Source organism: Lepidochelys kempii, chromosome 22 (genome assembly GCF_965140265.1).
Source record: "Lepidochelys kempii isolate rLepKem1 chromosome 22, rLepKem1.hap2, whole genome shotgun sequence".
NCBI lineage: Eukaryota > Metazoa > Chordata > Testudines > Cheloniidae > Lepidochelys > Lepidochelys kempii.
In genome coordinates, this window is record NC_133277.1 from 19,036,494 (window position 1) to 19,057,108 (window position 20,615).

General features: G+C 49.7%; 2 protein-coding genes across 6 annotated transcripts in view; one reads left to right on the forward strand and one right to left on the reverse strand.

Annotated features, from left to right (window-relative positions):
• Positions 1-4,114: 4,114 nt before the first annotated feature.
• On the reverse strand, positions 4,115-12,781 carry LOC140901669 (T-cell surface glycoprotein CD3 gamma chain-like). The gene is made up of 6 exons (XM_073320914.1): positions 12,529-12,781; positions 10,853-10,876; positions 7,937-8,140; positions 6,856-6,987; positions 5,757-5,800; positions 4,115-4,523 (listed from the first exon to the last, which is right to left on the reverse strand). Exons 1-6 carry the CDS (start codon positions 12,581-12,583, stop codon positions 4,461-4,463), a joined length of 522 nt encoding a protein of 173 aa, XP_073177015.1. The 5' UTR covers positions 12,584-12,781; the 3' UTR covers positions 4,115-4,460.
• A 3,303-nt stretch (positions 12,782-16,084) lies between these two features.
• UBE4A (ubiquitination factor E4A) overlaps positions 16,085-20,615 on the forward strand; it is a 30,732-nt gene continuing 26,201 nt past the window's right edge. For 2 of the 5 annotated variants that reach the window (XM_073320946.1, XM_073320950.1), the window contains exons 1-2: positions 16,220-16,607; positions 19,657-19,818. In XM_073320946.1, the coding sequence (XP_073177047.1) occupies positions 19,698-19,818 (121 nt within the window). In that variant the 5' untranslated portion in view covers positions 16,220-16,607; positions 19,657-19,697. Of the gene's footprint in view, positions 16,162-16,219; positions 16,608-17,394; positions 17,550-19,656; positions 19,819-20,615 lie in introns of those variants that run through there. The other 3 variants (XM_073320949.1, XM_073320948.1, XM_073320947.1) reach the window with 3 other exon arrangements.

Here is a 20,615-nt window from a genome sequence, read left to right on the forward strand (position 1 = left end):
GTTGTGGTCACTTACACTCAATTTAACAAACAATTTTCAAAAGCCAGTTGAGTTAAAATGATCCAGTTTCATGAAGGTGGCAGGAGAGATGTGGGGAGTGGGATTCAGACTTGTGTCCTTTTCCCGAGAGCCACATGGGTGGCTGGGAACAGACATCAGTGTCTGGCTTAGCCCAGGGCTGAGCAGAGTCAGTTTTCTATTGCTCAGAGGGGAGACATCGCTCTGGAGAGCAGTAACTGGGGTGGGCTGTGGTTTAGCCCTGGTGTCTCGGCACAGCGAGGAGTGAGCACCCAGCCAGCTTCGAGCCTCGAATCACTGTGCTTGGCCTGGAGGATGTGGTTACAGAGGCAGGTGCAGTTGGGTTTACATTGCAAGCCCTACATGTCGAGAGGAGAGAGTTTGCAAGCAAGAGCCAAACAGAACCCCCACCCCCACCCCGCAGTCCTGAAAACCCCCCGGGCCAGGTTCGCCACTGGTGTAAATGGATGTCACTCTACTGAAGTCAAGACAGTGGTGAAGTTATTGACCGCGGCCCCCTGGTGCAGCTGCATTGCCATGGCTGGGGTCAGAACAGGGATGTGATTCATTTCACAGCCCAGACAGGAACAGCTGCTCTGGATGTGCAGTGGGTCAGATCCTGCTCCCAGCCACACCCTTGTGATCAAACTGCCTTCCACAGGGCTGCCGGCATGAGTAACCATCATCTTCCCCACTTGTCATCTCACTGCAGTGTCTCTACACAGCAGCCTACAAACTGACCCGTCTCCGTCTTCTCGCTTGGCTGCAGTTGTACCTACAAACGCTGTCAGCATCATGCCTCCTTAGGCCAGAATTGCACAGAGAAAACCCCAGCGCCACATAAAGGAAAGAGGCGAATAAGGGAACTGACCCTTTCAGATTTGCACAGTTTCTCTATGCCCTGCAGTAGCAGGCTCACTCCTGGATGGAGTTACAGACACAGAGCAGGTCTGCAATGGGTGACCAAAGTCTCTTCCCAAAGCAAAGGATGGTCTCAAAAGCTGTGATTTTGCCTGGCCCATGGTTGCTGCTTCTCTGGCACAAGCGGGGTGGCCGAATGTGGCCCCCCAACTTAGGGACCAATAACATTTGAATCCTGCCACTTATTAGTAAATTACATCTACTTGCCCCACAGTAATAGCACTTCACTCCTGGCATTTTGGTCTCATGTTTGTCTCCTACACTAGCTCTAGTGTCTCCATATAATTACCCACCTATCACTATGTGGTGCCAGGTAATTACATGACCCTAGAACAGCTGAATTAATACAGGGGCATTTCCTCCATGTTAACACAGCTGGCAGCTCTCTGGTGCTCACTAAAATGTGTCACCCAAATGCTTAGAAAGCCAGGAGGAGATCACGACCCACAGGTGTCTGCGACCCGCACAGGGAGGGTGACCTGGTTTCTGAGGTTTTTAACTGCTTGCTGTTCCCATCTGTTACTTGCCTCCCATTCCGCCCAACAGTGAGAACTGTAATAACTTGTAAACAGGCGGTTCTATTCAAGGGCAGGGAGGAGTGGGGACCTTTGGATGGAGAGGACCGCGAAGCACTGGAGCAGTCAAAGCTGTTGCTGAGCAGCTGTGTTCCAGCAGCTGTAGCCAATAGGAGAGATGGAAAAGGCTTCATAGGTTACATCTAATGCATCACATGGCGGAGGCACGTTTGTCAATCCAGACACTGTGTTCTACGGGCATGCAGAAAACTAACCTCTGTGACATTAAGGAGCCCTGCAGTCAGATCCTGAGACACAGGCCTCCCAGACTTTCCTAGGAGGGCCAAGGAATCTGTCTATCCCTGCTTCACACCCCATTGGGTGCTTTTGGGAAGGAGGAGAAAGGCACTTATGATCCCGTAGTGTTTCCCTGACCAGGCAGCATGATTCCCTCCCCTGCACATGTCCTTTCCACACTGTAGGTGTGGCATGTGGGACAGGAACTGTGTGCCCTGATGGCTAAAGAGGCCCTGCTAACATGAGGCCTGTATGTTCCAGGCTGCTTTCCAAAGGCCAACACTTACAGACATCGAGGCAGTGCAGGTGCTGGGACTCGGCTGCTTTTTGCTCCGTCACTCAGTCCCTCTTGTTCTCTAGCCTCAGGCTCTCGATGCTTGGCCAGGCAGCTGTAATCATGTATCACAAGAGCAAAGAACTTTCCCCAAGAACAAGCAACCAAGGGGTTAAACAACTGCTCCTGGGATCCTAGAGAAATCCCCAGGACTCCGACTGGCTCCAACCTGGCAGGAGAGCTCTTACGGGGGCATGCTGCTCAGGAACCTAACTGCCACCTACAGCTGGGTCCCCAGAGGGTGCTGGGTGAGGATACAAACCAGCCAGGGGGTGGATCTAACAATGCACACACAGGACACTTGGACTCACTCGTACCTGGCCTGAGGCCAACCCTGCTTGTCTCCTGCTCCGAGGACACGCTGCGGTGGGTTCGTGCTGCCCTGACCAGCCCATCATTCGCCTCCCCTCGCTGACCAGAGAAACCCCAGCCAATTCTGCCCCTTCACCACAGCCCACAAAGAACGTCGGGCCAGAGTGCAGGAAACAGGCCTCTGCTCAACTAGACAGGGCCCTGGGCAGATGCTGGGCAGGGATTTCCCTGTGACTGACACAGGGAAGACAAACACCTGACTTCTGCTCTGACACACCACCTGGCCTTGGTGAAGACCCTGCCCCTCTCTACCCCTCAGTTTCCCCATCCGTAGAATGGGGCTTCCATCCCTTGCCCACCTGAAACACTGCACTATTATTTAGGGTCACAGAGGGCAGAGCTGGGCCCCAGCTCGGAAGAAATCCCCCATCCCAGACTGACAACTGGGCCACCAATTGTAATCACCCTGAGAGGCAGGGTTGGAGTGGGGCAACACCATGCCCTAAGACCTTTAGTCTGCTTTGTGGCTTGTCTCTTTAGCAGTGTCCCCTCTAGCCACAGAAACAAAAGGGCTAGAAGTTACCCTCTGTGGGCAATGGGAGGAGCAGGCTGACCAGCGGCATCCCCAGAGCCCCCTAAGGTGGAGGGGGGCTGAGCAGACTTGGCTCGTTTTGCACCATCATCCCTGCCTGTTGACGGAGAGTGCTCTGCCCTGCCCCCGTCGTGCGTGAGCAGCTCCTCTGCAGCTTGTTTTGCTCTGAGCTCTTGCTGTTTCCGTTTCCTCCTCGGCCACAGCACACCCATATCTGATCTTGCGGGGAGCCTGTATCAGCCCCTTCTCCAGCAGCAGCACACCCAGCTCAGAGCACCCCCAGGTTTAGTGCTGATGGTTTGCCACCAAGCGATCAGGCCAGCTCGCAGCCTGGGTGTGTGCTGGGGGAAGGCACTGGCCGTCGGGGCCTTGACGGCTTCAGTCGGAAGTGGAAACTTGCACACGTAAAACCAAACTTATTTTGGTACAAACAACTCCCCCCAGCCCCAGCCAGATCACAGGGGGCGGAGGGGCTGTCCTGCACTTTGCAGCCCTCTGATGGAAGACGCTGCAGGAGGGCCCGGTCTTACTGACACTTTCAAGAACTGTGCCAGGGCACAAGTAGGTCTAGGTGCACCATTAGGGGAGCAGTGTGGATCAAGCTGCTGCGGTGCAGTTCGTGCCAGGGGGGTGACGATATTCTCCCCACTCAGAGCGATTCTCCCCTCCCCAAGGATTTATAAAGATGAAACCCCCACAAGGTGGGCCAATATCCCCAGCCCCCAGGTACAGGGAGTGGATTGAGGCGCAGAAACGAAGGGTAAGTGACTTGTCCATGGTCTCCCAGCACTAGGAATGGGAACCTGGGCCCTGGCTCCCAGCCTTCAATGAGCCACAACACCCCCCCTTCCTGCCACAGGCACTCGCAGACAGTTTATAGTTGCTTGGTGTCTCTCCCCTGCCCCCGCTCCCCAGCCTCAGTGTTTTTCTCCCACACCATGTTAACAACCACCAACCGCTAGCCCAGCACAACCAGTCTCCACACCCAGGCAGAAGCCCCCCACCAGTTCGGCTTGTTGCACTCGGGAAGGGCCCATTACTGTTCAGATGGGGTCCTGTCAGACAGGACACTCCATCAGCTGCAGGCCTGCCTGCAATGGCAAACTTGGAATGAGGACAGCTAGGTAGGATTCTGCTCCTCTCACCAGCCCGGGCAAAGCCTCTTTATTGCCAAAGCAAAAGCATCACAAAAAGCAGAGAGCTCTACGAGCCCCCTCTGCACTGCAGGGAGCCAGAGGGATTTCAGACAAGCAAGGCCCAGGATCACCTGCGAGCAGAGATCATCTATTTCTTAGACACATTAGTGAGACACCCATCACCATGGTTTCTGGCCACCGAGCTGCAGAGTGAAGGCTTTGTTGGCCGCATCGAAGGCAGCAGGATTCCCCAATATTGTTGGCTCCCATGTGGAAAAGAGACAGGATAAAGGGCCAAGGGTCACAGTTGATGAGCCCCCAGGTGCTCTCCCTTCTCATTTGCGAGTCCTGGTAACTCCTAGTCGGCTGTACTGCTCATTGTCCCGCTCACCAAGGGGCTAGGAGGAAAGGAGAAGGTAAGGCTGCTTTTTAAAGTGTTTCTCTGCTATTCAGAGTCTTACACTGCGCCCACCACCATGGTATTTGACCCCACGAGTTGGGAGCTTGGGATTCTGATAGGATAAATGGGCACAGACAGCACCTCCCATATCCTCTGCATTCAAAGCTTCAGTAGGAAACAGGCAGCCTCAGAACAGAGGAGATGTTGCCTGCACCCACATATCACAGCCCAGTCCCTGAGTTCCCAGTGAGCAGAGTTACTTATCTCAGAACCAGCTGGGAGGAGGAGGCCAGCCAGTGCTGATTTCCCACCAGTACCTGGTCAGCTCACTTCTCCATATGCTAGTTCATCTTACTGTTGCTGGCCTTTCCCTGCCCTCTCCTGCAATGCTGGGGCAAAGTAGCTGGCACCAGTTTCAGGTGGTGGGGGAGCAAAAAAAATGATACAAGCAAATGAATCAGCCTGTGCACATCTGGGTATCTGTGCCTAACATATGTCTGGGGGGAGCCTGTGCCTGGATGTGTCTGTGATCTCCCAGACAGGTACTTGGGAGCGCACTGCTGCTTTAGCCCTTCCTGCCCCCACTACTGCAGGCGCTCTGCACAGCTCAGCCTGCTTCAGTGAGAAGGCAGGTATTTAATCTCAGCCTGAAAGTATGAGAGGCAGGGAGGGGCACCTGGGGCTCAACCCTCAGGAGGTTGTCACTGTGCAAGGGCAAAGGGGTGGTACAATTGGCTTAAGCAGCCAGCTAGGCACTCCCTGAGCTTAAGCAGCCAGCACTCTGCAGGGGTGCTGGAACCAGGGGTGCAGCAGCACCCGCGGCTTGATGGGGTTTCCCTCACACGCAGGGTTCACAGTTTGATTCAATTGCTCTCAGCACCCGCACTGTAAAAACTGTTCCAACGCCTCCGGCGCCCTGTTCCAGCCGCAGGGCAGGAAGTGGGAAGGGGCACAGCCAAAGGGCGTCCCAGCAGCAGTGTGTGCACTGGGGCCAGCTGCTCCAGGATGATCATTTACACCTGGCAAAGAGGGGGTGCATCACGACCAAGTCAGACCCTCCCTCACTTCCATTCACCCTGGTGGGAGCATTCTACACCTGCTCTGTAGAAATCTAAATCACAAGCAAGGCCCGGGGCCTCTCCAGGCCCTAAGCGATCCCTCCATACACCAGTCCGGATTTCCGAGCACTAAGGGACGTGAAAGGCTGGCCCAGCAACCCCTCATCGCTCACCTGGTAGAGCTGCTCATTGGCGATCAGGTTCTGTCGGTCAGAAGCTAAAATAAATCAAGGAAAGGTCAGTGGGAAGCTCCAGGGGAGGGCAGCATTTTCAAATGACCCCAAGTGGTGATTTTCTCTCCCCCACTCTGCATCTTGTACCCACCACTCACACCTGCACAGCACGGGGTCCAACGCCACCAGTCTGACTCAGGGGCATTTCATACCCATCCCACACTTCCTGTGCATGGATGGTAACAGCGACACCAGGTGCAGGGCAGCGGGCCCAGGACCCCTCTCTGCTCTCCATGGACAGCTGGGAACACGTTGCTTTTGCTAAGCATAGAGTTTTGTTCAAACTACGCCTGTTCTGCTAAAATTTCACTTATTGCTCCCACTAGTTCAGCTCCGCCAGTGCGGCGCTGTTGTCAAGAAACAGCCAACATCTACTGGTGTCACTGGGTCAATAACATGGTGCTTACAATGCTGAGAGCTACAGGAGCCCTATCTACACTAGGATTCCCACTGTCCCATCTGTTGGGAGAGGTAAGCTAGCAGTAGCAAAGGTGGGAAACTATTGCACAAAAGCCAAATGTAGGCATTCCCTTGAGGTTTACCCTAATGTGTCTGCCCAAAATTTCACCTCTCCCCAACTGTGCTCTGTGTTGGCTGCTGCCCTCCATGCCAGGTATGGCTGCATTCCCACATGCTGACTACACAGTTTGTGAAGTACTCTGAAACCTGCAAAATACAGTGTCTCCTGCTGCTACCCCCTGGCTCAGGCAGATACGCACACGCACAGATGACAGTCTCCCATAGCAACATGCAGACACACAATTACACGCGCAGACACCCTCACACTCCCTCCCCACAGGCTGACATGCAGTCCTTGAGTCATGCATGTCGGTGTCATGTAGGAGCTCCAGGCACCAAGCCAGCATCATGTGCGTTGAGTGTGATGGAAAGACCCCAGGGATACTGCACAGCGAGTCCTGTCCGACCAGCCATCCTTCACCCTGGTGTTAGTGGAGATGACCAGACACTCCCTGTTCCTGCGCTGGGCAGCAGAAACACCCCTCCCCCGAGCTGGACAGAGGGACCCCCCCCATCTTACCTCGTAAGAGACGGCCACTGTCTTGGCCGGTGATGCAGTACACGGCGATTGCCAGGAAGACCGTGGCGATGATATCAGCTACCACGATCCCTGAGATGGTGGCTGCATCCAACTCGATGCAATTCTGGCACACTGCAAAGCCACAGACACAACACAGAGTACTGAGAACCGGGCACAACTCTCCATGCCCCACACCCACCCGTCACCTGCACAGCAGCACAGGGAGCAAGCCAGCAGGAGAGCCCCGGAGGATTTCTCTGTTCCCCCTACAAGGCCTCTCTGCTGCCCAGTTAGAAAGAGAACCCCCCTAACACACACACATTCCTCTGCTCTCCCACCTCTAAGCCCCACTCAGCCAAAGGTGACTGGACAGGACCTCCGAGGGAGCCTACCAGCACAATGCTGACCAAACAGAACAGTCACTGCTCAGCAACTCCCATTCTCTGACCAAGGCAGGGCTCGCAGCCAGCAGTGGGAGAGCAAGGTTGGGATAGGGAAGGGAGCAGGGTTTCTGGTGTGTCAGGCAGAGCACTAGCTCCACCTGAGCCACAGGGCCGGTCCAGAACGAGCTGCAGAATGGGCGTGGAGTGAATCAGCTCAGCAATCATGCAGTGTGCATGGCGACCCAGGAACCACCCACGCAAACAGGCACCTGCCCAGGCACAAGTGCACATCTTAGTGCCTGCTGCCCAGAGGCCAGTTTTGAACACTGGGGCCCCAGGCCCCCACAAGGCCCAGTCTGAGAAGTGCTGAGATTTCTGGCTGAGCACTGAAAGTTAGAGTTCAGAGGTGGAAGAGCCCAAGCAGATTATCCAGTCTCCTCCCTCCCCTACTGGGCCAATGCAGGATGGTTCCTTCCAAGACACACAGCCTGGGGGGAAATTTGGGGACAGAGAAACACACACATCTGCCACTGCTGCAGCCTTACAGAGAGCTAATGGAGACATGGCAGGTGTGTTTCACAGAAAATTTTGAAAACTTTAGTTTCCAGAACAAGGCCATTCTTCATCCAAAAAAAAAAAAAAAAAGTTTGGAGTTAAAAATTCCAGCCAGCTCTAGTTTTTTAGACTGGTGAACGTACTTCGGAAATACACTTGTAGAGGACTGGAATTATGACACATATAAACTCCTCTCGGGTCATTTGCTTCCGCGCCCAAATTCAACTCTTCTCCCATTCTCTCTATTTGAGTTCCATCTTTCCACCAGGTTATATTGGATTTCAGGCCTGGAGCCCCCTCACACTTCAGGACTGCGTCACGGCCACGCCTTTCCACCTTTATTTTTGCTGTAAAACAAAAACGAAGGCTGGGAAGTGATAGGTACAAAGCAGCCTAGGGGCTGAGTTGTCATCGGTAACCGAGGTTCAGAACAGAGGTCTCTTATACAAGCACTTAGAAAGGAGCCATTTCCCAGTGAGACAGAGATGGCGTCTCATAGAAACCCCTGAATAAAGGTGTTCAAACTGAGAAAATATCCCTGATAATGCAGTGATAGCTATAACAGTCAGTTATAATTTAGGTATACAATTCAGTTTATAGCTACATAGATATAGATATATAAAACCATTGATTATATTAATAAATCAATCATGTTGTTATATTGTGTCAATTATTCGCAATAAATAACAACTCTGGGCCCGATTCTGCCAACACAACTCCTGGGACAGTGCCTACTGTTGGGAGTAGTCCTACTCGCCCCTATGGAACTAGTGATGGTCGGAGTAAGCTGTACATCCATAAGAAGTGTTTGTAGGATCAGGTCCTTAATTAGCAGCATCTAATATCATTATGCAGTACTTATTAATATAATATTGCAACTGACATTTTATCAGGGAGATTTTCACTCAGGCACAAAATAATTTGGCCCAGCATCCTTTGACCTGCAGTAAATTCTGGGTGTGGATGTGAGGCCCTGATCCTGCACACCCTTAAACACAGGCTGAATGGTAAGTGAAAGGGTTTGCAGATTCCGGGCTATTAATAATTAGTGATGGCAGCCGGAATTTTTTAACAAGTTTTTAAAGTAAAAATGGTGCAGAGATCAGCCAAACCGGTTTGCAAAAGATAGTTCTGTGGTCAGCTCTTTAACTGAAAACTGATTACAATGAAAACAGTGTAAGATTCACAAAATGTGTCTTCTGTGGGGGCAGGGTCGAGCCCATGGGGATTACTCCCCAGCCTTCAGAACACAAAATAAAGTTACTAGGATTGTTGTTGTTTGAGCACTGACAATGAGAGCAGTGCAGCGCATACTGCAAGGGCCGCGGCAACACAGAAACAGCTGAGAATTTGGATTACACCCCCTCCAACACACACACACACCATTTTTCAGTCACCTCCAGTCGAGGAGTCTAATTCCTGTGCTTGTTTGTGTTTGTAAATCAGGTAGTTCTGTGTCTGCTACTTGCACACTCAATTGTCACCAGTTCAAAAACGCAGCCATAATTATTTGGAGGTTCAAAATCTTTGACTGCACAAAGATAGGCTGGCTTGAGGTCTGTCCCTATATTTATATATGTATTATTAATTGCTTATATTCAGATTGCAATTATATTCTAAATTATTATGAGATAAATACATTTTATTGCTAAAATAATTATTAATCAATAGCTTAATGGATATTAAACTGCCTGGAGTGGGGACTTTGTTCACTCCCTTTTCTGTGCCATGCTTAAAAACAATAATCATAATTTCATTTTTAAAAGAGCTCAGAAAGAGGCTTTGAGGAACTACACAAACAAATATTGAATAATAATAATTAAATACATTGCTACGAACAAAGCAATATCAAAAGGTAACTGCAAACTAGACATTCAGTTAAAGAGACAGCTCCCAACTCAAAAATCTCACTTCTCTGTGGAGCTTTATTCACGTCAGATGACTGCAGCTGGAGAAGATAAAAAGATGTTTTCTCTCTCTGTTTTTGAGTTTGCAGTGTTTTAAGTCAATGAGGTCCTGTGTGAACGTAGTGCACTCACTGCAGGGTCGGGGTCTTAATAGTCTGTTTCTCCTCTTCATGAGTCTTTCACGTGGCAACAGGGGCAGAACTGGCCCAAACAGCTTCATTCTGTAGGCTTGTGCTTTTCCCCATTAATTGCACTGATTACCACAATGTTGGGCTTGATTCGGACTTCACTTGCATCAGTTTTGCCCTGGAGTAACTTTGCTGACTTCAGTGGGGCTGTTACTGATCCACACTGGGGTGATCAGGGATCAGAAGCGAGACCTTTACATTCATTGTTGGACCAGTTTGGACAATTGTCAGTTCTTGGTTTCCCCACTGGACAGGACTGAGAGCGATTTGTCCATCAGCCCTTATGGTGACAATTCACATGCTGGACTGGATTCTGAGGCCTCATATCCCATGAGTGAGGAACTGGCTCTTTTCCGTTATTCGCTTTTCCTGCTCTAAGCTGCTGCCTAGTATTGCTCCGCACCCACGCTCAGGAAGGCAGTTCTGAGAGTCGTGGGCCCAATCCTGCTTCCAGCGACGTCAATAGGAGTGATGCCATCAACTGCAGTGGGGGCAGGATAGGGCCTAATGTGAATCAGGGTGCAGTCTGTCCTACTGTAAGGCAGACTGGGCTTGTAACAGGCACTATACAAGCTAGTAAGTCACCATCATGGGCTTACCTTATTATATATGTCTCTTGTAATGTGCTTTCTTTCCTTGGGACATGAATCGATGCCCTGCTATTCAGAATGATTACTACAGAAGTGAGCATGCTGCACAGGTGAAAGGTATGACACTGACCGCCCTAGAGACTGAAGCCTTGTGTTTATCCCCAGAGCAAGCAGGGCATAAATAATGACCACCTGTGCCCCCTCCAAGTCCCCCTCCCTCCCCAATGAGCTCTAATACAAACATGGGATGCAGAGTCCTGGATGCCACGGTTATCTGTGAAATAGCCACCCTCTGTGACTTTCAAGAACAAAATGTTTCCTCCATCCAACCCTGATCAAAAAGGGCTTTAAATGAGTTCTGTACGTTTTTTTACCTGAAGTCTCTTGTGTGACCACACCTGAGGGGAAAAAGAAAAAATGTAATTTAGAAGTGTCACAAACCTTCCTGCTTCAGGAAATAACGACAGGACATAGGAAGAAACCAGCCAGTCTCAGCGAGAGGATACAGGGCTATCTGGGCCCCTGCTCAGACCAGGCCTGGCAATTCCTATGTTCCTGATTCCATTTAGTTATAAAGACCAACATCTTCAAAAGTGGCCACTGATTTTCAGTGTCTGGTTTGAGCTCTCCGGGGCCTGATTTTTAGCAGCGCTGAGTACCCACACTTCCAACTGAAATTAATGAGAGCTGTGGATACTAAATCAGGCCCAGGTTGGCTGAAACTGGGCACCCAAAAATTGAGTCACCCAAATGCATTGGCCATGTTTTAAAATGTAGGCTTTAGTGATTCTAGAACTCGCTACCCAATCGGCGCATTGGAGACCAACTCCTTCATCGTTGTGGCTTACGGCTCAGCGATCCACTCAAACTTTTTTCCAGGGCTGGATTGACTGAAGGGAGCATGCCAAGGTTTTTTGGAGTAGGGGAAATCTATTTACATGGCAATAAGGAACTATTTGTTTTTAACCTTTGTATGTGCACTTAGAGCCTGTCAAACATATGTATTCTATAAGTCAGATGAAATAAAATGCAGATGTCTCTTCAAACTCAAACATATAAACACATTTTGCACAAATCAAAGATACAAATATTAATCTAATCTAATTAATTTAAAATAACCTTTAATCTTTACCTGCACTCAGCAGAGGTGCTAAATGTTAAAATTTCACCATCATTTGGGATGTGTTCAGCAATCACGTCCCACGTTTAGAGCCATGAACAAGAACGGATAACACAAAGGGGCAAAACATACCCAACGCATACTCTGTGCAATTCCTCTGATTGAAATAGTGTGTAACTTAGGGCACAATGTGGCCCAAAGTTCCACTAACACCAACAAAACACATCACAAACCTACTGACTACATCTGAAGAGAAGTGAGGCTGCATTAGGCAAAAAAACACTTGGGGAAAAAGGGATTGCTTCCCTTTGTTATATGTATGCACTTTCCAGTGAACTCCACAAACTTTACACACTATATAATATTAAAAGAGATTAAAACATTGTATGGCTTATTTGCCTAAAATGATACAACTCAGTATGGTACAAGGCTGCTACAAACAATTATCCTTGGTCACAATATTTGAGTTTGTCTCACAGAGTATTTAAAATGATCATCTTTTAGTTACTTGCCAAACTATATCACCACATGGTCTTTCCCCCCCTTAAACTTTGTGAGTGAGCTTAATGTTCACGGAAAGCACAAACAGCAGAGATGGAAAAGGCCCATTAGGTCTTGTTGAGTCCATCTCCCAGCCAAAAAACAACCTCCAAAACCAAATCTATATAATACAGATAAGAATGTATTTCTTAAAAAGCAGCTAACAAGTTGTGTGCCAGCCCTAACTCTCACAGCTTTGCTTGCCTATCCATCTATCTGGCTGTACACCTTCCCCCTCCATTTATTTGTCTGTGTTCAGTCTTACAGATTGTTAGCTCTTCACGGCAGGGACGGTCTTCTTACAATGTCTTTACAATACTGAACACATTTGGGGCATTATGGTAGTAAAATAGTAATTAATTATTAATAATGCAGGATTGAAGATCTTACCTTTGATGATAAATCCGACCATTATTACACTGACCAGATACCCATGTCTCCCCATGGTCCTTCTCCTTAACACTAAAATGCAACTGCGGTTATTTCCTCACTAGTTTAGGAAAAATTACTTCACCCGGTTTAAAAATCTAATTCAATCAAAGGTATCTTTTCTAAACGGCAGAGAGATGTGAAACCAGTATCAAGAGCCTTCTCAGATGTTGGCAACAGGAAGCCTAGGGGTGGAAGCCTCTGTCTTCTTTCCCCTAAGAACGTCAGCTTAAAGACGTCAGGGTTGTTACCGAAGTTGTTTCGCGGTCACCAAAGTTGCTACCAACGCAGATCAGGGCACAGTATTCAGTTGCAAATAAAAGATTCTCCCACTAAAAACAAAGAAGGAAAATTGCGCCTAACTTGGGCATCTCCACAAAGTAGCCATAGTGCAGCTACCTTCTTTAGGTCCAATCATACCCAATGGGCATTTTCTCAGGTATAGGATGAGCTGAATTACACAAGCGTACTGTAAAAATATCTGTGGCCACCTCGGACTTCAGGGTTAACACACAGCCCTGCCACTCCAACTTTCTCAGCTGCAGCAGGGATAGAGTTCAGGTCCTGCTGCTCCAGAAGCATAGGCTAGAAGGGAGCTCAAGGAGAACTGCTGTTAGAGGTATAAGCAGAGGTATAAGCTGTGACACATGAAGCAGTTCCTACTCTATCCAGCACATGAGAATAGTGCATATGCACACTAGCTAGCTCATACAATATTCTGGTGGTATCTAAGCACAATTAACTTAGTTCTTTGACTTTAGGATTAGTGCAGCCATTTCCCACCAAATGTGTTTGCTTTAATATTATTGTTGCCCACTTTTGTGTTCAGCAGTGATTCCCAAGAAAGCCCTTTGCAGCAATATCCATAGATTCATAGCCCAAATGGGATCACTGTGATCATCTACTCTGACCTCATGTGTAACAGGCCAGAGAACTTCCCACAAAATAATGACTGTTTGAACTAGAATATCTTTCAGAAAAATATCCAGTCTCGATTTTAAAATGGCCAGTGATGGAGAATCCACCACAATCCTTGGTAAGTTGCTCTAATGGTTAATTACCTTTACTATTAAAAATTTACATGTTATTTCCAGTCTGAATTTGTCTGGCTTCAACTTCCAACTGCTGGATCTTGTTATAATTTTGTCTCCTAGATCGAACAGCCCATTATAAATATTTGTTCCCCATGTAGGTACTTCCAGTCTGTGAGCAAGTCACCCCTTAACCTTCTCTTTGTTAAAATGAATAAACTGAGCTCTATCCATTAATATAAGGTATATTTTCTAATCTTTTCATCATTCCCGTGGTTTGTTTCTGAACGCTCTCCAATTTATCAACATCCTTCTTGAATTGTTGACACCTGAACTGGACACAGTACTCCACCAGTGGCCACAACACCAGTGCCAAATACAGAGAAAATATTGTTTGTGACTAGCTTACCAAGAGATCACAATTACCATGTATCAGTGACCTGTCCTCTTCATTATTTACCACTCCCCCATTGTTGTGTCACCTGCAAACTTTATCGGTGATTTTATGTTTTCGCTCAGGTCACTGATAAGAAACGATCCCTGCGGGACCCCAGTAGAAACACACAATATTGAAGTCCAGGTTCTTCTCACTGTGCTCCTGTGATTCCTGGCAGTCATGTCTGTGCCTGCAAATGAGCAAAATACCTACTTATTTGCAAACCAAGCCAGTGTTTTATTAGAAATGATTTGTGTTGAAACAGTTCCACCTCGTGGGGAATCATTTTTAAACCAGAGTGAGAACTCTGTGAAAACATTGTACAGGACTTTCCCTCTGTTCCTTTTCAGCTGCTACACAATTATTAAAATAACCTAATCAGTTTGTGCGGGTGATCTCAGCTTTGATGAGCAAAAATGATCTGGGTGGGGTCAGTACTTTGAAGCAAGTCTGTTTAAGGAAAACCCACGCACTACAGAAAATCCAATTTCTGATTAGCTCTGTATGTGGTCCCTGAGTTAATAGAGAACCCACTGATCCACCACAGTACTAGGAGATGATGGGCTGAGTTTCTTAATTCGGGTGAAATGTAAAAACTAAAGGACCAGATTTTCAAAGGTATTTAGGCACCTAAAGATGCAGCTAGGGACCTGGTAGGATTTTCAAAAGTGCCTAGGCACCTGATTTCCAATGGCTGCCTGAATACCTTTAAAAATCTAGCCCTAAGTGATAAGGGCCTTACCACTTGAGATTATTAACAATACCTTGCCACACTGTAACAGTAACTGGTGTCCTTGTCGAATTACAATTCAGGATGCCTAATGGTGTGTATAAGGGGATCCATAGCCAGACAGATATACAGAGTTCACAAAGCCCTTTGGATGAAAAGTGATCTATAAATAGGGCCCTACCAAATTCACGGCCATGAAAAATGCATCACAGACCGCGAAATCTGGTCTTTTGTGTGCTTTTACCCTATACTATACAGATTTCACAGGGGAGACCAGCGTTTCTCAAATTGGGGGTCCTGACCCCAAAGGGCGTTGTAGGAGGTTATTTTGGGGGGGGCATCATGGTATTACCACCCTCATTTGTGCGTACCTTCAGAGCTGGGTGGCCAGAGAGCAGCGGCAGTTGTCCGGGCGCCCAGCTCTGAAGGCAGCACCCCGCACAGCAACAGCACTCTTCCATCAACACAACTGCATCTCCCTTAGGTTGACAAAGCTATGTCAATCAAGGGAGTGTTTTTCCACATCCTTAAACAGTATAGCTATTTCAACCAAACGTTTAAGTGTAGCCCAAGTCCTAGGGTATGTCTACACTATGGAGCCTACAACAGCATAGCTATACCAACCTAGCCTCCTCCTGCAGGCAGCCTACACCCACAGGAATTTTTCTAGAGTCAAGGTGGGTGAGGTAATGTTTTTTTGTTAGACCAGCTTCTGTTGGCGAGAGATACAAGCTTTCGAGATTCACAGAGCTCTTCTTCAGGAATGTTTCTGTCACTGTCGGAACACCGCCTCCCCCAACAACCCGTGCCATGCGGACACGGCTCTCTCCCCCGATGCAGCTGTGTGGACAGAAGGGTTTTGTCAGCACGCCTGTGTCGCTCAGGCGGGTGTTTTTCCACACCCGACTCTGGTAGCTAAGCCCAGGTATTAAGCGTAGACCAAGCCCTGGAGAATTGTGCACTGATGCTCCGCGGAGGAAAACCCCTCCCTGACCTCGGCTCTGCTCGGGCGTGCCCAGAAGCCCGGCCCGGGACTGCATCAGGCCTGGCGTGGCAACGGCCTGGGACAGCTCTGGCGCCCGCTGATGGCCCCCGTCGCTGCGCGCCTGCTGTGAGGGCGCCTCCCGGGGAGGTGCCGCCAGCCCGGGACTGCGCGGCTCCGCCGGCCCCGTCCCGCACGGCCGGGGCCGGGGCGCGCGAGAGCCACCCCCGCTACGGGGCGGGAGGGGGTGAGAAACGAGCGCTTGGTCCCTCCGCCCCGCCCAACACGTGGCGCCTACCCACGTGCTCCCGGCCTCCCGGCGCTTCCGGCGCTGCGGGGTGACGCGCGGCGCGGCGCGGTGACGTCGGCGGTTGCCAGCCTGAGGCTGAGTGAGAAGCGGAAGCGCCCGGCCCCGGTAAGAAGCGGCTGCTCCGCCCCCGCCCCTGTGGCGGGCGGCCCGTGGGGGGCGGGGCCGGCCCGGGACCCGCCGCGGAGCCCCTGCTCCCCCTGCCCCGGCGCGGGGGCTGCCAGGCCGGGCCTCGGTTCCCTCCCGCGGCGGCGGCCGCTCGGGGCTCAGCTCCCGTCTCCGGCCCCGCAAGGGAAGCGCCGCCCCGGGCCTGCGGAGCGGCCTGCGGCGCGGGGAGCCTGGTGGGCTGCCGGGCCGGGCCGGGCCCGGGCCCCTTCCGGGCGGCGGCGGCGCCCCAGCTCCCCTCTCCGGCCCCGCAAGGGAGCCGCGGGCCGAGTCGGCGGGGCTCGGCCCCGAGCCTGCTGAGGTCCCTGCCCGCCTGTGAGCCGCTGCCCGAGGCGGCCAGGGGCTGCCCGAGGCCGCCAGGGGCATAGCGGGGTTTGAAGAAGAAGCGGGTAAGTTCATGGAGGCCAGGTCCTTCGTCGGCTGGTCGCCAGGATAGCCAGGGATGCGCCCCGGGGGTCTGAGCGACCCTAAGTCTCCGACAACGGGCTAGATCGCTTCATAACGGTCTGGTTCCTCTGAGGCTTCTGGCACTGCCCACTGCTGGAAGACGGGCTCCTGGGCTCGGAGGCTCATTGGTCTGACCCTATGGAGCTGCTCTTACGAGTGGGAGCCCTGGCTCATTTTAGGGCTACACGGAGCGTACAGACTGGCTGTACCGCTCATTGTGCGTATGAGCTCACTTGCTTAGAGCGAAAGTTTTGGGGAGCTAAAGTTTACACCTACTAACGCTTAGCTCTTATGTGGTGATTTTCATCAGATCTCAGAGGGCCTTACAAAGGATATCAGTTGCTCATCACATGCAAATACTGACTGGAAGTGCTGGTGTTATGTTTTTTGGGTGCATGATGGGAACAGTTTATCATGCACAAGTTTCCCATCCTCAGGTTCTTTGAATTGTGTGTGCGATGCGGAGGGAGGAAAAGTGTGTGTGTGTGAGGGGGGAGAGCATGAGGAAGAGGAGAAGAACACTGCCTGTGGAGAAAGTTGCATGACCCCCACCAAACCAAATGCGTTTTTGTGGATGTGGGTAAAGCAGTGATAGAGCCTTGAATTTCACCTGCTTTGTGTCCCTGCTGTCACAGTGGCTCTGCCTTGCCTAACAAAGCTGACCACAGGAGCAGCTCTCAAAGACGGTTAACTCAAGTTTCCTTCCTGTGCTCCTATGGCACTCTGCAGTTTAGCAGAAGTATATGTCCGCCAACACTCTGGAGCCAGTACCAATGGATATGCTAACCTGGAGGAAACAAGGAGGAGGGAGCTACAGAATAAGAACAAAAACAAGAAAGCCCAACAGTTAGAAAGCAAAGAGGAAATGGACAGAGAGCACTGAGGTAGATATGGGCAGGAGAGAGAGAATGGTCAGAAGGAAGATGCAGCTACCTGTGATGCATGGCATGAGGAGACATGGGGAGGGCATGTCAATCTCTTTCAAGGGGGTTTTCACCGGAAGAATGTTGGGAGTCCCTTCTATACAATATTGTGCTTCTAGGGTTTTCTTGCATTTGCTCTGTCTGCAAGTTGTGGCACATTAGCTACTTTTTGGCTTGAATTAGAGCTGTTAGAGCAGGGGTGGGCAAACTTTTTGGCCCAAGGGCCACATTGGGATTGTGCAACTGTATGGAGAGCCAGGTAGGGAAGGCTGTGCCTCCCCAGACAGCCTGGCCCCTGCCCCCATCCACCACCCCCCTTCCTGCTCCTTGACCCCTGACTGCCCCCTCCCAGGACCCCCTGACCCTAACCGCCCCTGAGGACCCACCCCCTAACCAACCCCCACCCCACTCCCTGTCCCCTGACTGCCACGATCCCTATCCACACCGCCCCCCCCCGGGACCCCACTCCCTATCCAACTCCCCCTGCCCCGGACCTCCGCCCCATCCAACTGTCCCCGACTGCCCCTTATCCAACCCCCCCACTCCCCGCCCCCTTACCATGCTGGAGCCAGCCGTGCTGCCGCGCTGCCCCACAGGAGTGGTGGGCCAGAGTACTGGTGGTACGGCGAGGTGAGGCTGCAGGGGAGGGGCTGGGGGGCTAGCCTCCCCGGCCGGGAACTCAGGGGCTGGGCAGGACGGCCCACGGGCTGTAGTTTGCCCACCTATGTTTAGAGCAACAAAGTGGGTGTGGGAATATCTGTTAGAGCAGTCATTTAAATGACATTTCACTATATAATAAATAAAACATTAGCAAGTACTTTTATACATATAAACCTAAATGCTAAAATTTTTTCACTAGCTTGATTAATGTGATTTGATGCAGAACTCTGTCTCCATTGAGGGGAAAGAAGGAATGTACTTACTGCTATTGTGACTTTGAGTCCTTGAATTTTTCTGCAAGTATCAGCTGTGTAAACAGGCTGAGTAAATTTGTCCTTTGGCTTTGCACTAGATTGACTTGTGCCCAGCAGTATTCCACAAGCTGCGATTCGTGGTCTCTTGAAATGTCTAGAAGGGGATAAATATAAATTGCTCTTTCAGTCTGACAGGGATGTTGTAGTCCAGTATAGGAACAGCCAAGGCTAGTTCCTTGGCTGTTCCTAATAAATGAAATACTGCCTCCGTTAAAAACCAAATCTGGCTGCGTGTGTTACAGATTAGGAAGTTATTCCATGGTAAACCAGCAAAACTCTAGGCTTAAAATTAAGCTATGTTGCTTTCTATACTGCCTGTATTTCTGTAGGGAAGGACAGGTGGAGTGGTTTGCTGAGTGTTGCATCTGATTATTTTTATGCTCTGATGAGGAATAAATAACTTTTAGAAGAAATAGTAAGGATCAACAAATGGACTGGGTTTCCTTTCCACCATTAGCTGACATCTTTGGGTATTTCTGCCCTGAGTTTACTTTACAGAATCTCTCTCCATGGTACAGCTCCTGTAGTGCTGAAATGGTAGGAGTGCTAGCATAGACCAGATCCCAGCATTCTTACCAGTGACAGCAGATCTAGACAACATTGCTGTAAAAACATCTGTGTCCTGTCTCCATTAGTATTCCCACCATGGATGTGGTCTCCCAATTAATGCTAGTGTAGGCATGGCCTTTGTCTGCAATACTGTAGGACTGTTTCCATGTAAGATCACTCACTGTAATAGGTGCTAAGTTACCTTAACAAGAAATGAATTTTGTAAGGTACAACTGAATTCCCTTGCTCTTTTCAGTTTCAGTTCAATGCTTAATGTTAGTGAGTTAAAATATATCCTTAAACATTTAAAAAATGTATCAAGGTAGAGTGCTTGTGTACTCCTTCAATTTTAAAAGCTGTGAAAGCAAGCATGCTATTTTTAATAGTGGGTTCTTGGATGTTGTTGTTAAATTGTCTTAAATCTTGGATTCCTAGTTGAAAAAATCCTCCCCACTAAGGCACTTCTGGTTTTATTTTTAAACTAAGAATTGTAGCTGCTGCTGTTAACTTCTGCATTGTAATTGTCGTACCTGTTCTTTCTTCAGCCCCTCTCCCCACGTCTGGATGGAGCACACTTTAAAGTGAAATGACAGACCAAGAAAATAACAACAGCATCTCCAGTAACCCTTTTGCAGCCCTCTTCAGCTCTTTAGCTGATGCCAAGCAGTTTGCAGCGATCCAAAAACAGCAGCTGAGGCAGCTCACTGGTAAGAGGAGAAATGAGACCAAACAATGCAGCTCTAGTTGCAGAGGGTTTTCCCTAACAACATATCTGTAAGGTTATCATACTCTGGTATGCGTTTACTATTCAGGTTCAGTACCCTGGGCTGGTTTGGGACCATCCAAAAACAGAAATATTTTTCAGGTCTGGACACTTGTAGTATAGGAGCCAGGAGTCAGAATTGTCAGGTGGCCACAGTATTATTTGTATGTCAATAAAGCATCTTACTTTGTGCACTTGAGGCCTGATCCAAAGCCCATTGAGTTTACTGGGAGTCTTGCAGTTGACTTCAGTGACTTTGGATCAGGCCCTAAATTGTTGAGACAACATTTTTGTATTCCACTAGAAAATCATCTTTGGGGAGAAGTCTGGTCTGAATTCAGGACTGGGAGCCAGAAACACCTGAGTTCTGATCCCAGACTGAACACTGACTCTTGCTTTGACCAGGTCACTTGTGCCTTGATTTCCCGCCCCCCCCCCCCCCCCCCCTGCGAGGTGCTGAGCACAGGGAGCTGTGGGTGCTTGGCATCAATTTTGCTGCCTCCATTTTGGGAATAATGATATCAACTATGTCACAGGAAGTCTTTAAGAATTAATGTTCTAAAGATGGACATTAGTGTATTAGGTCTAAATATTATCATTTAAAGCAATACTCTTGTCTTACCACATCCATATGGGAGTCTTTTGGAAGACAAGGAAGGAACTGGGCCATGCACCATTGCAGAAGACAAGTTGTAGAAGAGGGGAGAATGCTTGGGAAAGGGTGTGGATGTCTCCCCTTGA